The 15,769-nt window shown below is 38.6% G+C and overlaps 1 protein-coding gene across 1 annotated transcript in view; it reads left to right on the forward strand.

The window, feature by feature from the left end:
• Positions 1–14,779, forward strand: part of FGD6 (FYVE, RhoGEF and PH domain containing 6) — a 92,411-nt gene extending 77,632 nt beyond the window's left edge. The window contains exons 18-24 of the mRNA XM_026864751.1: positions 844–946; positions 1,437–1,583; positions 2,429–2,531; positions 4,063–4,190; positions 4,918–5,046; positions 8,782–8,924; positions 11,623–14,779. Coding sequence (XP_026720552.1) covers positions 844–946; positions 1,437–1,583; positions 2,429–2,531; positions 4,063–4,190; positions 4,918–5,046; positions 8,782–8,924; positions 11,623–11,659 — 790 coding nt within the window. The 3' untranslated portion in view covers positions 11,660–14,779. The remainder of the gene's footprint in view (positions 1–843; positions 947–1,436; positions 1,584–2,428; positions 2,532–4,062; positions 4,191–4,917; positions 5,047–8,781; positions 8,925–11,622) is intronic.
• Positions 14,780–15,769: the final 990 nt, after the last annotated feature.

Raw genomic sequence — 15,769 nt, forward strand, 5'->3', positions numbered from 1 at the left:
CATCTACACATCTTTTAAATGCCTCCAGGGATGGTGACTCCACCACTTCCCTGGGCAACCTGTTCCAATGATATCACTGTCCCAGTGAGGTGGGAATCCAGTCCCATCTCACAAGACTTGCTCTGAATTCTGTCCAAAGAATTCTGTGCAGAATACAGAAATAAGTTATAAGCAGGGACTGAAACAGTTTGCTGCCCTTCCCTCTAGCAGAGGCTCCAGTTCGACACAAGCTTTCTAGGGTATCAGGAAATATGTGATGCCCCAGTGAAATAATCAAGCTATGGCTTCCAGCATGCTGGGAGTGACATTTGTCATGGGGATGTGGAAAGCAGCATGACCTGGTAGGAGTTAAGTCAGGAGCACGTGGCTGGGGAACAGATTTTTCTGACAGAAGCTCGGGGTTTCACAGGGTTGACTATAACTGCAGCCTAGGGCAGAGGGAACGGGGAAATTTCAGAGCCACTCAAGAGGGAGGACACATGCCTTTGTTCTGGGAGCACCATTTACACCAGTGTTACTCAAGCTATTCAAGGGTCCAGGGAGAAGGGGGAATCTATGACATACAAGCCTTGAAACAATCACAGGGTATTTTGGAAAGAGGAAGGGGTGGGAAGGAGGGAATCCACATTATAACAACAGACACAAAATATTTTTTAATATTAAACAACACGAGTAACTGATACCATGTGGACAGTAAAAAAAAATAATGCCAGTTTCGGTAGGAACTGGAGAGTCTATAAAACTGAAACTGCAAGGGAGTTAAGTCAATGTGTAATAAAGCTAATGGAATTCTAATCAACACTTGCTTCGTTTTAAATGTAATTTTTTTTTTTACTCCAACAGTTCTGCTACAGAAAGAGATGAGTGGTTAGAAGCTATCTCCAAGTCAATTGAAGAATATACAAAAAAGAGAATCACGTTTAATCCTAGCAAAAGTCTTGAAGAGGTATATCACATCATTATTGCTGGGTTTATTCCCTTTCTGAATACAAAGTTTCTTTGCAGGTGTTTAGAGAAACAAGAGACATTCCATTATGAATAATAAAACAGGATGATAAATTAAAAGTGAACATATGATAGGAGAGCATGATATTTCATAATGTTATCTACTTCATACATTTAAAATTATTTTCTTCCAGAAACCCAAACCATCCTTCTCAGTTCTCTCAGTAATCTTGAGAAAAGAAGGATGAAATGATAAAGATTTTAAAGTATAGCAGCTATTCATAGGAATAAGCTGGTAAAGCTTGAAAGACAGCCTTTCTGAACTAATTAAATGCAGCTCTGTCTTCAGGCTTGTATTATAATGGTCACTGATGAAGTAGTGGATAACATTTAAGACCATGACAATTTATCAGAGAAGGCTATCCAACTGATAAATACTAATCTTATTTCTCATCGCTGAATGTAACGGTATTCTGCCTGTGTTCTCTCAGGCAGATCCAGAGAAACAGGAAGAAGATAGTCCGCTGGGATCAAAGGCTCCAATCTGGATCCCTGATACTAGAGCCACTATGTGTATGATCTGTACGAGTGAATTCACGTTGACATGGAGAAGGCATCACTGCAGGGCATGCGGAAAGGTTGGACAATTTTATGATTACCTTTTCCATTAGTCATTCAGGTTCCTTGTGTTTGTCACACAGGTGGAGCCTCATTGCACCACAACAACCCTTTTAAGGGAGCACTGTACTATGACACAATTATGTGGATTGGAAATAACCTGTCAGGGTTGGTTTTGTTTGCTTTGTTTTTTAGAGAAAGGTGTTATGACAGACCGGTGTTCAACCTTTTAACCTGTTACATTTCTTACTTTGCATTTTGGAGCACTATTTATGGTTCTTTTCTGCTTCTCAAGTTATGTACGACAAATGAAAAAATGATAGCTGAAATGAGAAAAAAATTTTCCACACTAATTTTTGTAAGATAAATAATGACTTTTTTTTTTAAAGTTACTACCAAGCTTATTTTTTATTTAACACTTATGGAAGGTATATCTAATAAACCTTTATTTTTCTTGTTTTAATCAAGTGAGAATACAGAATTCAGTGCAGTTGAGACATCTGTTTTGTGGAGAAATTGCAAAGAGAGCAATGACTATTTTTAGTTTTTCTTTAAAAGCTTGTGATTTAAACAATTCAGTAACACATTAGGCTTATTCTGCTTTTCATGGATTGTTAATGTTGGCTTATTGACTTGTGTAATATAGTGGGGGTTTTATATTTAAATTTTTATCATTTAGAGGAGGAAAGAACAGCATGTCCATAAGGTCATATGGAAAAGCCAAGATCTTAAACCATTTTCAGTGTTAAATAGTGCCTATTTCATGTTCTGTTGTGGGCTTAACAGTGCTGAAGTGAACATCTTTTGAGTGTTTGGTGATTTACAGATGCACATAATCTACAGTAATGCTTTTATCTGTTTCCAGATTGTTTGTCAAGCTTGTTCATCAAATAAACATGGTTTAGACTATATGAAAAACCAGCCAGCAAGAGTATGTGATCATTGCTTCAGGGAGCTACAGAAACAAGGTAAAGAAAATCTGCACAAACTGTCTTATTTTTGTGGCCCTTAGTAATATGGTATGTCTGTAGCTCATTTATACTTCTGGGTTCAAGTGCCTAATTCTGCTACTGCCTGAAAAGCAATAGGCATAGAATCATTTAGGTTGGAAAGAATCTTTAAGGTTACCGAGTCCAACCATTAACCTGATGCTGTGAAGTCCACCACTAAACCATGTCCCTAAGTGCCACATCTACACATCTTTTAAATGCCTCCAGGGATGGTGACTCCACCACTTCCCTGGGCAACCTGTTCCAATGATATCACTGTCCCAGTGAGGTGGGAATCCAGTCCCATCTCACAAGACTTGCTCTGAATTCTGTCCAAAGAATTCTGTGCAGAATACAGAAATAAGTTATAAGCAGGGACTGAAACAGTTTGCTGCCCTTCCCTCTAGCAGAGGCTCCAGTTCGACACAAGCTTTCTAGGGTATCAGGAAATATGTGATGCCCCAGTGAAATAATCAAGCTATGGCTTCCAGCATGCTGGGAGTGACATTTGTCATGGGGATGTGGAAAGCAGCATTGACAGCCCTTGAAGTGGTGGTGGGAGCCTGTGATGAGGGGGAAGATGATTGTCTGGCCCACCTGCAGGGCTCTGCATTGGGCACTAGAGGCTGCTGTGCTGCAGGCAATTGCAGGTGCTTTTAGCTAGAAAAGGAGCTGCGGAGCAGGTGCAGGACAGCTGGCAATCCAGTTACTCTCCTGCTCTGCTCATTATTTCAGAGCCTCGCCATGTTCAGGGACAACTCTAGAAGGGGACTTAATGAAGCTTAGGGCAGCCCTACTCCTTCCAAGTCGGACTGGAAGATAGTGGTGGGTGTTTCTAGAAAAGGGGGTTTTAAAAGAGCAAAATGTTTCAGAAGTCTTCCAAGAGACATGAAGGAACTGCCTGGGCAGCACGTGCTCTGGAGATGGGAATCTTCAGAAGTGTGTGCGTGATGGCATGCTGCTGGAAGAGGAACCCTACAGCATCTGTACTGAAAAAAGCTGAGAAGATAACAGATGTAGATAATTAAGGGCTGGGTTGGGGAACAGAAATAAAGCACAGACTGAACTGCAGAGGACAGCTCTAAAAATTTGGTGGGTTTTTTTAAGACTTAATTTTCACCCTGATTATGGACAAAGGTAGTTCAACACCAAGAAAACAGACTGAATACAAACAAGACCAATCCGTTTAGTTTTAAATTTCTTGTGGTTTTTTGGCCTGATTGTGATTTGGGGAATTCTAACTCACGGTGTTGATGATAATATTGAAAAGTTAATTCACAGAATCATCTAGGTTGGAAAAGACCTTGAAGATCATCTAGTCCAGCCATTAACCTAATACTGACCATTCTCAACTACACAACATTGAATTTAATGTGATTAGGTGTTACTATTAAAACACTGTAATCAGAATAAAAATGTCAGCTGTTTTTAAGAAAAAAAATCCAAGAATCATTGCCTGTGTTTACTCATCTGTGACATGAAAGCAATATGTTCATCCTATGCATTTTAGATAACCAGTGCACTCCTAAGAGTGGATCCCCAGTTAACCATAAATCTCCATCAAGTGCCTTGTCTACAGTATTACACAGTATTCCCTCTGGAAGAAAGCAGAAAAAAATTCCTGCAGCACTCAAAGAAGTAAGTGCTTTATTGGTCAAAAGTAATGCCATGTTGGTATTATATCAGCAATATTAAGAATGAAAAAAACAATTCTGTATTTTAGCCATCTTCTCTAGAATCAGCAGTCAAAATTTGCCTGTAACAGTGGTTTGGGTGTTAGTTTTCTATAGGCAGGAACTGAACTATGAAGCAGTGTATAAACTGCATAAACACCTGTGAGACTCTCATTCAGAGAGATAGTCGGAATTATAATTTATTTCTTGCTTCCCTGTGTTTCAAGGAATTGTGATATACCTATTCACCAGCAGTCAGTGAGAAGACTTCTACACCAACTCAGCTCTTGGCTTATGATTAGGAAAGGTAGAGCTAAAGTCGGCCTACCTATGCTGGAGGCCTTGGGAACGCGAGGAAGTAATTTTTCTTCTTATATAGGACTGTGTGTTCTCCAGCTGTACGTGGTCCTCAGTGTTTCAGCCCTCTCTTGTCCTGTTGCATCGAATTTAAGTTCCAACCCCTAGTGATTGCAGAAACCTCTCTTCCAGACCAGATAGATAGTAGCAGACAGAATAGTCTTTCTTTTAGCCATCTGAGTTGATTAGCAACATTAACTTGGGATCAGGTAAGCATCCAAGTCTTTGACAGGACAGGGCTCTGAAGATCTGTTTTAAAAAAAACTGTACTGCAAAAACCTGGACAGATGCATACATACTCTTGCGATTTATCTGGGTTTTTTTTTTCTCTTCAGGTTTCAGCAAATACAGAAGACTCTACAATGAGTGGCTACCTACGCAGATCTAAGGGCAGTAAGAAACCATGGAAACACCTATGGTTTGTTATAAAAAATAAGGTGCTATATACATATGCTGCTAGTGAGGTAAGAGACTGCATACTAGAAATCAAATATCCAATGATAATACTGTCTTTGTAACAAAGTTGCTTATTTTTATTATTTAGAAACAAGCTATAAAATTAGATCACCTTAGAGTAATCAGATTGCGATATAGTATTTTGAAAAGGCCCAGTGAGCTTGGTGCCATAATACGCTGATATAGCTACGCTGTTTCTGATTCCAGACCTAGCTTTGAATACCTCTGCACTGCACACCATTGCACAGTTGTAGGTATGTTCTGAGTCAGTTGAATACATGGGGGTCTGTTTGGATGCATCACACTGGTGGAAAGGACAACATTATAAAAGCATCTGAAGTATGTTGTTCTGCAGTTTCATAAGGTATTTTGAATGCTTGGAAAATGAACAAACTAAATCTCTTCTCCTCAAACTGCCATCTTCAGCCTGGAGTTACTATTTAATATGCAGTGCTGCAGTAGAAAAAAAGAAATGCATCTTATCTAATGGCATTTGCTTTTTTAATTAGAATGTCTAGTCCTATTGCAGTGTGGAATAATCTCTAACCGTATAAGCTATGTATAAGCTCTGCACATCCTAGCATGTGCTGAGGATGTAGTTTTATTGCATCTTATAATGTTCTGCAACATATGTGGATGTATTGTAGCACTGGAAGATCTTGGGTTTTGCTTTTTTCTATTATATGTTATAGTTTGCTTTCAAGAGAAAAATATCCAAATCATCTGTTTAAGGGTATTGCTATCCCTCACTTTCTTTCAAAATGTAAGGCCCAGCCATCCTGACTGTGTAAAGAATCGTCCTTCTCCACTCCCACACCACCATTATTCTAGTTATTTCCTGGTTTGTGCTCAGATTTTTTTCCTGGGTTGTTCCTGCTGTAGTGCCAACCTTTATTTTAAAACTTCTGAATTATGTCCAGAACCTGTGATGTTATTTTCACCACAGTATTTGCAATAGTAAAAAAACCCAACAAGTAGTTCTAAACATATCTTAAATAATCATGTACAAAACAATTACTTTTGCAAAGATTTTAAAAATATTTTAGAGCATTGGGTCTCTTCTGGCAGTTGCAAAGAAGACTGGCAACTGTAAAGAAAGGCATATTGGTCTGTGACAGTCACCTTAAATTTTCTTTTGCTTGGCTTCCTCTGAGATACCAGCCTTCCAGAGTAGCTTCAGCTTGCAGCTCAGAAACACAAAATTAACTCTTTCTATTTTCTTTAAACTAAAGAATATCTGTCCCTATTTTTCATCTCTGTGAGCCATTGCAGGAGATAGTTAGAGAGTCTCAAGGAAAGGTCCAGTGTTGCCTTGAGCCAGGAAGCCCTGCTTAAGCTACTTACATTAGTTCCAAGTGGTAGAATGATTAGTGGTAAAAAGACCACTTATTAGTGGTACAAAGACCTAAGATAGTAAAACAGACTGCTAAGCCTTACTTGACTGTTTTCCAATATGAAGAAATGCTTTCACAGGATACTCTTGTTTCAATGCAGAGGAAATTACAAAATCACACAGAATCACAGAATCATCTAGGTTGGAAAGGACCTTGAAGATGATCCAGTCCAACCTTTAACCTAGCACTGACGGTTCCCAACTACACCATATCCCTCAGCACTATGCTCACCCAACTAACTCATAAACACCTCCAGGGATGGGGACTCCACCACCTCCCTGGGCAGCCCATTCCAACGCTCAACAACCCGTTCTAGAAAGAAATGCTTCCTAATATCTAGTCTAAACCTTCCCTGGTGCAACTTGAGGCCATTCCCTCTTGTCCTATCGCTTGTTACTTGGTTACAGAGGCTCATCCCCAGCTCTCTGCAACCTCCTTTCAGGGAGCTGTAGAGGGCCATGAGGTCTCCCCTCAGCCTCCTCTTCTCCAGACTAAACACCCCCAGTTCCCTCAGCCGCTCCCCGTACGACCTGTGCTCCAGACCCTGCACCAGCTTCGTTGCCCTTCTCTGGACACGCTCGAGTCATTCAATGTCCTTTTTGGAGTGAGGGGCTCAAAACTGAACACAGGAATCGAGGGGCGGCCTCACCAGTGCCGAGTACAGGGGTAAGATCCCTTCCCTGTCCCTGCTGGCCACGCTATTGCTGACACAAGCCAGGATGCCATTGGCCTTCTTGGCCACCTGGGCACACTGCTGGCTCCTGTTCAGCCGGCTGTCAATCAACCCCCCCAGGTCCCTCTCTGACTGGCAGCTCTCCAGCCACTCCTCCCCAAGCCTGTAGCGCTGCTGGGGGTTGTTGTGGCCCAAGGGCAGCCCCCGGCATTTGGCCTTATTGAAACTCCTCCAGTTGGGCTCAGCCCATGGCTCCAGCCTGCCCAGGTCTCTCTGCAGAGCCTCCCTACCCTCGAGCAGATCAACACTCCCACCCAACTTGGGGTCATCTGCAAACTGACTGAGGGTGCACTCGATCCCCTTGTCTAGATCATCAATAAAGATGTTAAACAGGAGTGGCCCCAAAACCAATCCCTGGGGGACACCACTCGTGACCGGCCACCAACTGGATTTAACTCCGTTCATCACAACTCTTTGGGCCCGGCCATCCAGCCAGTTTTTTACCCAGCAAAGCCTGTGCCCATCCAAGCCTTGAGTAGCCAGTTTCACCAGGAGAATGCTGTGGGAAACGGTATCAAAGGCCTTGCTAAAGTCAAGGTAAACAACATCCACAGCCTTTCCTTCATCCAATAAGATTACCACCAATAACCAATAAATACTGACAAATCTTTACCTGATTTGTCAGTATTTATGCACCATCTTCGTTTATTTTTTCTATCCAGAAGCATTGCAGGACCCTGCCTAGTTAAAAAACACTGTTTTGGAATTTGCACAGGATGAAAATTTTTTTTTCCTTCCAAAAATGCTGTGCATTATATTTATTAACTAAGAAATAAGAGTGTAAAAAAAAGTAGTTGAGATGAATGACGAAGGAAAGGGTTGGTTTTTTAGGCAGGTTTTGAAATTAAATTAAGCAAAGGTAAAAATATACAGTTTGTCTTGCTATTCTTTCCTAACCAACCACTTAGGAGCACTCAGCAACTTTTTTTCCCCTATCCTGTGAATTTTCAGCAATAGAAAGCAAAAAAAATTTAGTCATCAAAAGTATTTGGAGTGTGACTTTAGTGCTTGAGAACATAGGCTACATTCATAGGTCCTCTTTTTAGGATACTCAGTGCAGCTAATATCATCCCATATCCCTTTTAAGACATGAAAACTCACTACCAAGTTTGTTGGAGGGGGCACTGGACTAGTTGGAACTTTGGTCTGCTGCCAGGTGGTAGCTAATATTTTGATATAAGAAATCCTTACCAGGCAGAATGATGAGACTATACAGTGAAAGACAAGGTAGGTGTTATCAGGGAAAGAAAAAGAACAGCAGCAGTGTTGAAGTCTACAAGGTTTTATTTCCTGTTCCCTGATTCATAGAATCGTAGAATCTCTCAAGTTGGAAGGGACCTATCAGGATCATTGAGTCCAACTCTCCCTGTTCCTCACCTAAAACTAATTCATATGACTAAGAGTGTCATCCAGGCACTCCTTAAACTCTGGACAGGCGAGACTCATGCATGGAGACTATAAAAAGCAGCATTTTGTGCATGACTATTTGTAACAACTTGTATAATCTGTTGCAATGGTATGGTGCATGAGTGAAGTCTAAATGCATTCTTTGGTATTTCTTACAAGCTGTAATTTTGTCTTGTGTTTTTTTTTTTTTTTTTTTCTCTGTAAAATAGGATGTGGCAGCATTAGAAAGCCAGCCTTTGCTTGGATTCACAGTCAGTGAAGTTAAAGATGAAAACTCCAGAGTGTTCCATTTACTGCACAAAAACACTTTATTTTACATATTTAAAGCAGATGATCCCCATTCAGCTCAAAAGTAAGAAACCATTTGAATTAATTTCTGTTACTTTTTTCTAGAAAATGCTTTGGAAGTCACGAATGTTAATACTCACTTATTAAGCATATGTAGAAAACATGCATATTTTATAATATGTAAATAAGACTTTTAAATTAATTAAACACAAGATCCTGGTTTCATTAGGACTTCTGAAATACTTTAAATGAAGAAGCAGACTGTCCTCTACAAAAGAATGAATGTATGAGCATGGAAAAGTCTAAGATAAAATAAGAAATCTTTCTTTTTCCTAGCTCATACCTCTATGCCTGGTCTGCTTAAGTGAAAATTTAATGTTACCTTTGGAGAAATCCAGACGATGTGTTTTAAGAATTAACTGATGTGTCCCTTTTTTATTTCCAGCTGTAAATTTTAGTTAATTTTTAATTAACATATGGCAGTGAAAAATAAAGCAAACCCTCAAAAGTAAGGGACAGAAGCTGGAAGTGTGTGTGCAGATGTGCACGAGTACCCAGAAACACTTAGTATGTTCAGACCAAAAGCTTGAATTCAAAGAATGCTAACACAAGATGTTTCATTTCAAGTCCTGCTGATGTTTCTGAGCTTGGAGTCATATTTATCAATTTATGTATTGTGTGTTCTATATAAAATAACCTAGAACCTTGGTCATTAATCAGTAGAAAACATTTGCTATATGAATCACAGAATAAACTAAAAATGGTCGTGGAAGCAATACATCATTTAAGTTGTCTTGGCTATATGCCTAGCTTATCTGACTGGTTTCACTGCAGTTTTCCCCAATGAATTTTACATTAATAAAATAGATTTCATGCGCTAACTAGTCCACTATTAATACTTTAACGTTCAAATGGCTGCAGTCATAGTTTTGTACAAATAAGGACATTCTAAAAATCAAAGTACCCAGGACAACTGAAAATTTTAAACAGCTGAGAACGTGCTTAATGACACTTCTCTACACACAAAATCTGGAAGCCTTTATTTGATTTTTGGGGGTATTTTGACTTGCAGATGCACACAAATGTTTCCTTGTTAATGTTTCCACTGTGTCACTAAAAAAATCCAAGGCATTAAATAGCTTTGTTTTCCTGTGCAGACAATGGCTTTTGTCATCAGTAGGAAGACTTTAAACTGGACATACTCTGTTTTACTGAGGCTAGGAATAATATTAAGTACCTCAAATTGCAAGCTTTCTCCAAGTATTTAATATCCCTGGGAGATTTATGCTGAACCACCAGAATAAATGCTGCTTTGATAGCATTAAAAGAAATAACAAAGAACATGCTGTTGTCCTGTTTGCATCAGTGGACACTATTTTTTCCTGTTAGGGCCAAAAAATTATCTGATGTGTTTGTGTAAGTGCAGTAATAAATTTTAACAGATGTTTGCTTTCTGATGAGCTTTTAAATTTCTTAGTCCAGTGTTTAAGCTGTTTATGAATTTGTTATATTTTTATTCCAGTTTAGTTCTTTCTAATGAATATATGGCAGTGGAAAATACAGTGAGCCCTAAAAAGTAAGGAATAGAAATTTGAGTTGTCTGTGCAGACAGGCATGAGCACTTACACATGCTTAATATGTTCACACCAAAAGGTTGAATTCCAAGAACATGCACACAGTTACAAAGTTAAACAGTCAGGTCAAGGAAGAGCCAACATCTGTGACTAATGTTTAGATACCCTATGAATATTAAGGCAGATTTGAATTTCCATGATAAAGATAACTTTACAGTCTTTGTCTCATTCAGTTCATGCAAGATTTTTCACTCAGGAAAAAAAAAAATCACCAGTATGTGGGCCCCTTTACATGCACACATTTCAGCCCTCACTTGAAAAACAATTATTCAATTTTTTCCATGTATTTGTCAGTATAGCATCAGAGTGCTTCAGAAACATTTTTTTTTGCAGCATCCTTGAGAAGGTGGGGATGTTTATCACCCTCATAATCAAGTAGGAACAGAAACCATAGCTATAGGGAGTAAAATTATCGGAATATTAACTTTGAATTTCCATTTTGAGACACATTGGATCAGCTCTCTAGGACTTCCATACCCTTTACATATACTTGTATTTTCATGGATAGAATCTGCAGGGTATCTGTTAATAGGTGATTTGGAAGAGCACATATTTGTGTTTGTGAATACAGGGAAGTTCTGTCATCATGTAAAGGCACCATTGCTCCACCCCAGCCCACGTGCCTTGTGGCTTTCTCCCTCAACCCCACTAGTCACTATTACCCTTGTATCAGCTCCTAAAGCAGAGGGTATGGGTTATGTAGATGGCTACCTCAGTTACAGTGGTGTCCTGATTCATCTCAGATCATGTTTGCATTGAAATAAGAGGAGTATTGGGTTTCTTTAAAGGGCATGCTGTCATGTTAAAACTGGCAGAACCTTGGCATATCCTACTTTTTGAGCATTTGATTTCCCAGCTTCACTTGTTATTTATGCATGTAACTTCAGTATGGAAGAGGAAAGGAAAAAAAGTTTCTGTCATCTGGCCTTATACTGGAAATCTAACATGTCTCTAGCAAGCTTTGTATGTTTGGACTCATTGGATAGATTTCTGGCATTTGCACTAACAGACCAACCTGGTAATGGAAGTATGATGTTACTTCTTGTGTGAATCTGTAGCTAGCTAGTCACAGCAGTGTGATTTATACTTTCACCAGAAACTTCCTAACAGTGTTTAATTTTCTAATAGGTGGATAGAGGCTTTTCAAGAAGGCACCATATTATAGCAGTGTCAGCATCATGTCTGCAAGTTTAAAGGAACGTGTCCAAGGATGGTGGTAAAACAGAGTAGAGCAGCTGTTCAAAGAAACGGAATCCTGCCGTCTCAACCTACACAAAATTGTATATTTGTCAGATTAGGAGTTGTTGCATTTTTAGTGTAAGGTAGTATTTTTTTAAAAGAATTGTGTGTATTTCTGTGTTGATACAAAATGTGTTATTTATTGAATTCCAGTGTTTACTGTAATGGTCAGAATTATTTGTGAAGTCTGCAGTGAGGTCCAAAATTCCCATGTCTTCGGAATTGCAGGTGGTTGGTCAACATATTCCTAAAGTTTGTGCTTTTTCTAAAAAACAAAACACAAAACAAATCTGTTGCAATTGTACAGTTTCTCATGATTTGTGTATAGTTCTTGAGTTGCTGATGCTCACTTTGCAATTTAGCAAAATCAAATCAGAATAGGAATTTCAAAGGTTTTGGATCTTTGTTGGCTATGTAAAATCCTTTATGAGAGGTTGTATAATATTGCTGCTCCTTTCCTTGAATGGCAGTTGAAATCTTGCATGCCAGTACATTTAAAGTGTACAAGGAATTCTGTATCACAGAAGCAATTGCAAAGTATGGTTCAATTATTAAAAAAGAGAAAAAGTAAAGCATTTTAAAATGGGCTTTGCAATTACAGAGATAAGGCATTAAAGCTGTTAGAGTACTACAGATGACAAAGAAACTAAATTGAGTTATCTCTGAACAATTGCAGGATATATTTTCTTTTACGTTTCCAGTAGTAATTTACAGCAGAGTAAAAAATACATTTTTGATAAACAGGGAAGAGATGAAGTATCTTATTTGTTTCAAAACAATGTGTTAAATGAGTTCTGTACACAGTATGAAACACTGTATAAACTATTGTTCAAAGAACATTAAACAAATATATGCACACACACACACACACCCCACCCCAAATTTTAAACTATTGTATATTTAAATACTATGTTTAAACTGGAATTGCCATACCAAGAAAACCCAGGATTTTTTAGTGCAGATGTCATTGAAATGTATGTCATTCTTTGAAATACCGTTTGTTTACACTGATTTGTTCTGTTTGACACTTTAAAAATACAATTAAGTTTTGGGTGTTTGGGGTTTTTTTCTTTAAGAAAATTGTCAGTATACCTCATTAGGAAATACCATTTAATCTGGTGCATTTATTCTATTTAACTTTTGAAAATTTTTTAACACTGTAATAGCATAAATGGAACTAGAACTATGAAAAATACATGAAAGGAAGCCATTTTTGTCAAATGCAATGCATATGTAGCCAGTTGATTTTACTGTATGAAACACTTCTCAGTAGCCCTCTGAATCAAGCTAGTTGTGGTAACAGAATTATCAATTCACTTTTAATTTACAGTTTGAATCCATGTTAATAGCTATTCTGTGGCCTCACGAAGGGAAGAGAATAGATGGTAGAATAGTTAGTAGTCGTCATTGAAAGGCCAAGAATGAAAATGCAAACCAAAATTCTCTTACTCCCTCATATACCTCAACATCAGGTCTAAGATACTAATATAGCTCTGAAGAAACCTGATTTTCCAGAGTTTCTGTTAAGTTAGTAGTGGGCCTGGAAGCCTAATGCTTAATATTAAGTATGCAAGTAATTTCCTTGACTTCAGGCGTTTCATTAGAGTACCTTTCTGCATGAGGGACTTAAGGCTGTAGATCTGGCTTCCCTCATAAACACTAGAAATTTGACCAGATAGTATTTGAAATTCAGTGGGAGTCTGATCAAGGCCTTTATTCTCTTCTAATACAAACATGATAAATGAATATTTTTCTCTTGTTATATATAAAGGGCTTTTACTTCATTTTCAAAACCAGCTGGTGACTGAAGCCACGTAAGCTAGTAGCATATCTCCTCAGGTTATTTCTGACATGGTTTTTACTCTGTCCAAAACAAACTGATACCAATGTAACATAGATGTGATGTGGCTCTTCCAGTTGATATTATCAAAGGGAAGCACTGCTTAATATTTTCATAGGAACTGCACACCAGCCAAGATGGAAAGCCATGAACTGGCAAATGAATCAGAAATTTGGCTAGGAGCACACTAATTTAATTTCAGTTTATGGTTTGATATTGATCTCCCTGCTGCAAAACAGAGCAATAAAAGTCAAAACACATACTGAATAAGGTGCCCAAGATCTGCCTTGTGTGGTGTCAAACTACCTCTCAAGGATTTGGTGCAGAGTGAGAAAATAGTTTAATATGTACTGTAAAAATCAGAAGACTTCTTCCAGAATCAGGTGATCAATCAAAATATCTTTCTGTGACAGGCATAGATTGGAATGGAACCTTAAAACCAATAGTACCCATATTGCAGTCTAGTTCTGTGTGAAATAAATTGTCTTTGTAAACATTTTTGAATATTTCTTTTCCTCTTTCACCAGCACTAGTGGTTTGTGTCATCTGAAGAATCCACAACATAGGCATTTTCATAACATTTTCAGATGGCTGCTTTTCAAACTTAGCCTTTTTCTCCAGCTCGCCTCACCTTTTGATTCATTACCATCAAAATATTCACTTCCTGTTTGACTAAACACTAAAACAAGACCAGAAGTTTTTAAACACCTGGCTACCTCTTCTTATAAGAATCTATAGTTACTAATTAATTTAAGATTGGTTAGTAGAGTATGAGACAAACATTAGCATTGAATATTAGTTCTAGCATCTTTATTCTTGGACAAATGAAAGGTTCTAGGATTCTGAATTCTCTTTAACTTAAAGCTGTTTTTTGTGCCCAAAGGACTTAAAACAAATGAGCTGAGCAGCTATGGAACACATTTTACTAAATATCTTGTGTGTGTGGAAACTTGATTATTTGATTATGTATATTACATCACAACATAAAGAGATGTTTGGAAAGACACATTCAATGCATTTGTTTGCCATAACTGCTGTCCCCTGTATTTACCTTCCAAATAGGCTTTTATTTGGAGCAGCCCTAAATTGTACTGTCTAAATGAAAGAAATAGAATCTTTATTTTGTAAATTAAAACAGTTTAAAGTTGTTGTAAATATTCCTGTGGATATGTATCATTTTTGTATAAATAAATTCACATTAGTTGAGTCTGCCTGGGTTTTCAGTTTTTTACCTATTACGTAATTTGTGTGTTCATTGATTTTTCAAATGGCAATATTAACTGTCATTATTTTGCACATCAGTCTTGCTTTAAAATTCCTACTACGTTTTGCCCTTATAAACAGAAAACAGCATGCTAAGGTAGGCTGTGTGCACAGGCTGACACTGCTGCTGGATCTGACCACCTGAAACATTTAACTGAATTACCTTGCTCGTGTCAGCCAACACTACATGCTCTCACTACCAAAACTGCTGTCTTTCCTACAAAAATTATTTCCATCTTCCTGCCCTCCTGTCTTTCCTTAGTTGCCTCATGCAGTCTAGTTCTTCACTTTCTGTTCCTTCTTCCCTAGCGCTCCAAACTAAAAGCCCATGCCTTCATGAGTCTGTGTTTGTTTTCTGCAACTGGGTGTGTCTTGCAGACAAAACATCACAATCCAAAATATTGCTCCGGAGCAGTCCCACCTGTAGGACACCAAGCAGTAGGGTTTCATCTCCTGAAGCCACCTCCCAGCCCTGGGGGATGATGGCCCTTTGGAGCTTCATCAGCCCAGGAAAATGAATGAGGCTCCCTACGCCCCCATGGTATAATGCACAGTGATATACAGGTCTGTGAGCAGAAGCTGTAGCAGCAGCAACAGCTGACTAGGACACATTAGCCCAAAGAGAAAGGACTTTGTTGATGCAATATTCTTGAACATTTACCAGTGGAGATAAGACTGTTCTGGAATGTAAGATGCAGGATGAGAGCACTGTTCTCTTGGTCTGCTGGTGAAGAGATATACCCTTGGCAAAGGCGGCATCCTAGGAAACCATCGTTCTAAAGAATTAAGGGAGTTATGTCTGTATGAAGGTGAAATGAAGGGTGTTACATTAATAAACCCTTTTGCAAAATCCAGCTCTACTGTATTGTGATGGTTTGACTGGCTAAATGCCAGGTATCCACCAAGTCGCTCTATCACCTGTCCCCCCCCCCC

The sequence above is a fragment of the Athene cunicularia genome (genome assembly GCF_003259725.1).
Source record: "Athene cunicularia isolate RWA chromosome 1 unlocalized genomic scaffold, athCun1 chr1_part2, whole genome shotgun sequence".
NCBI classification, from domain to species: domain Eukaryota; kingdom Metazoa; phylum Chordata; class Aves; order Strigiformes; family Strigidae; genus Athene; species Athene cunicularia.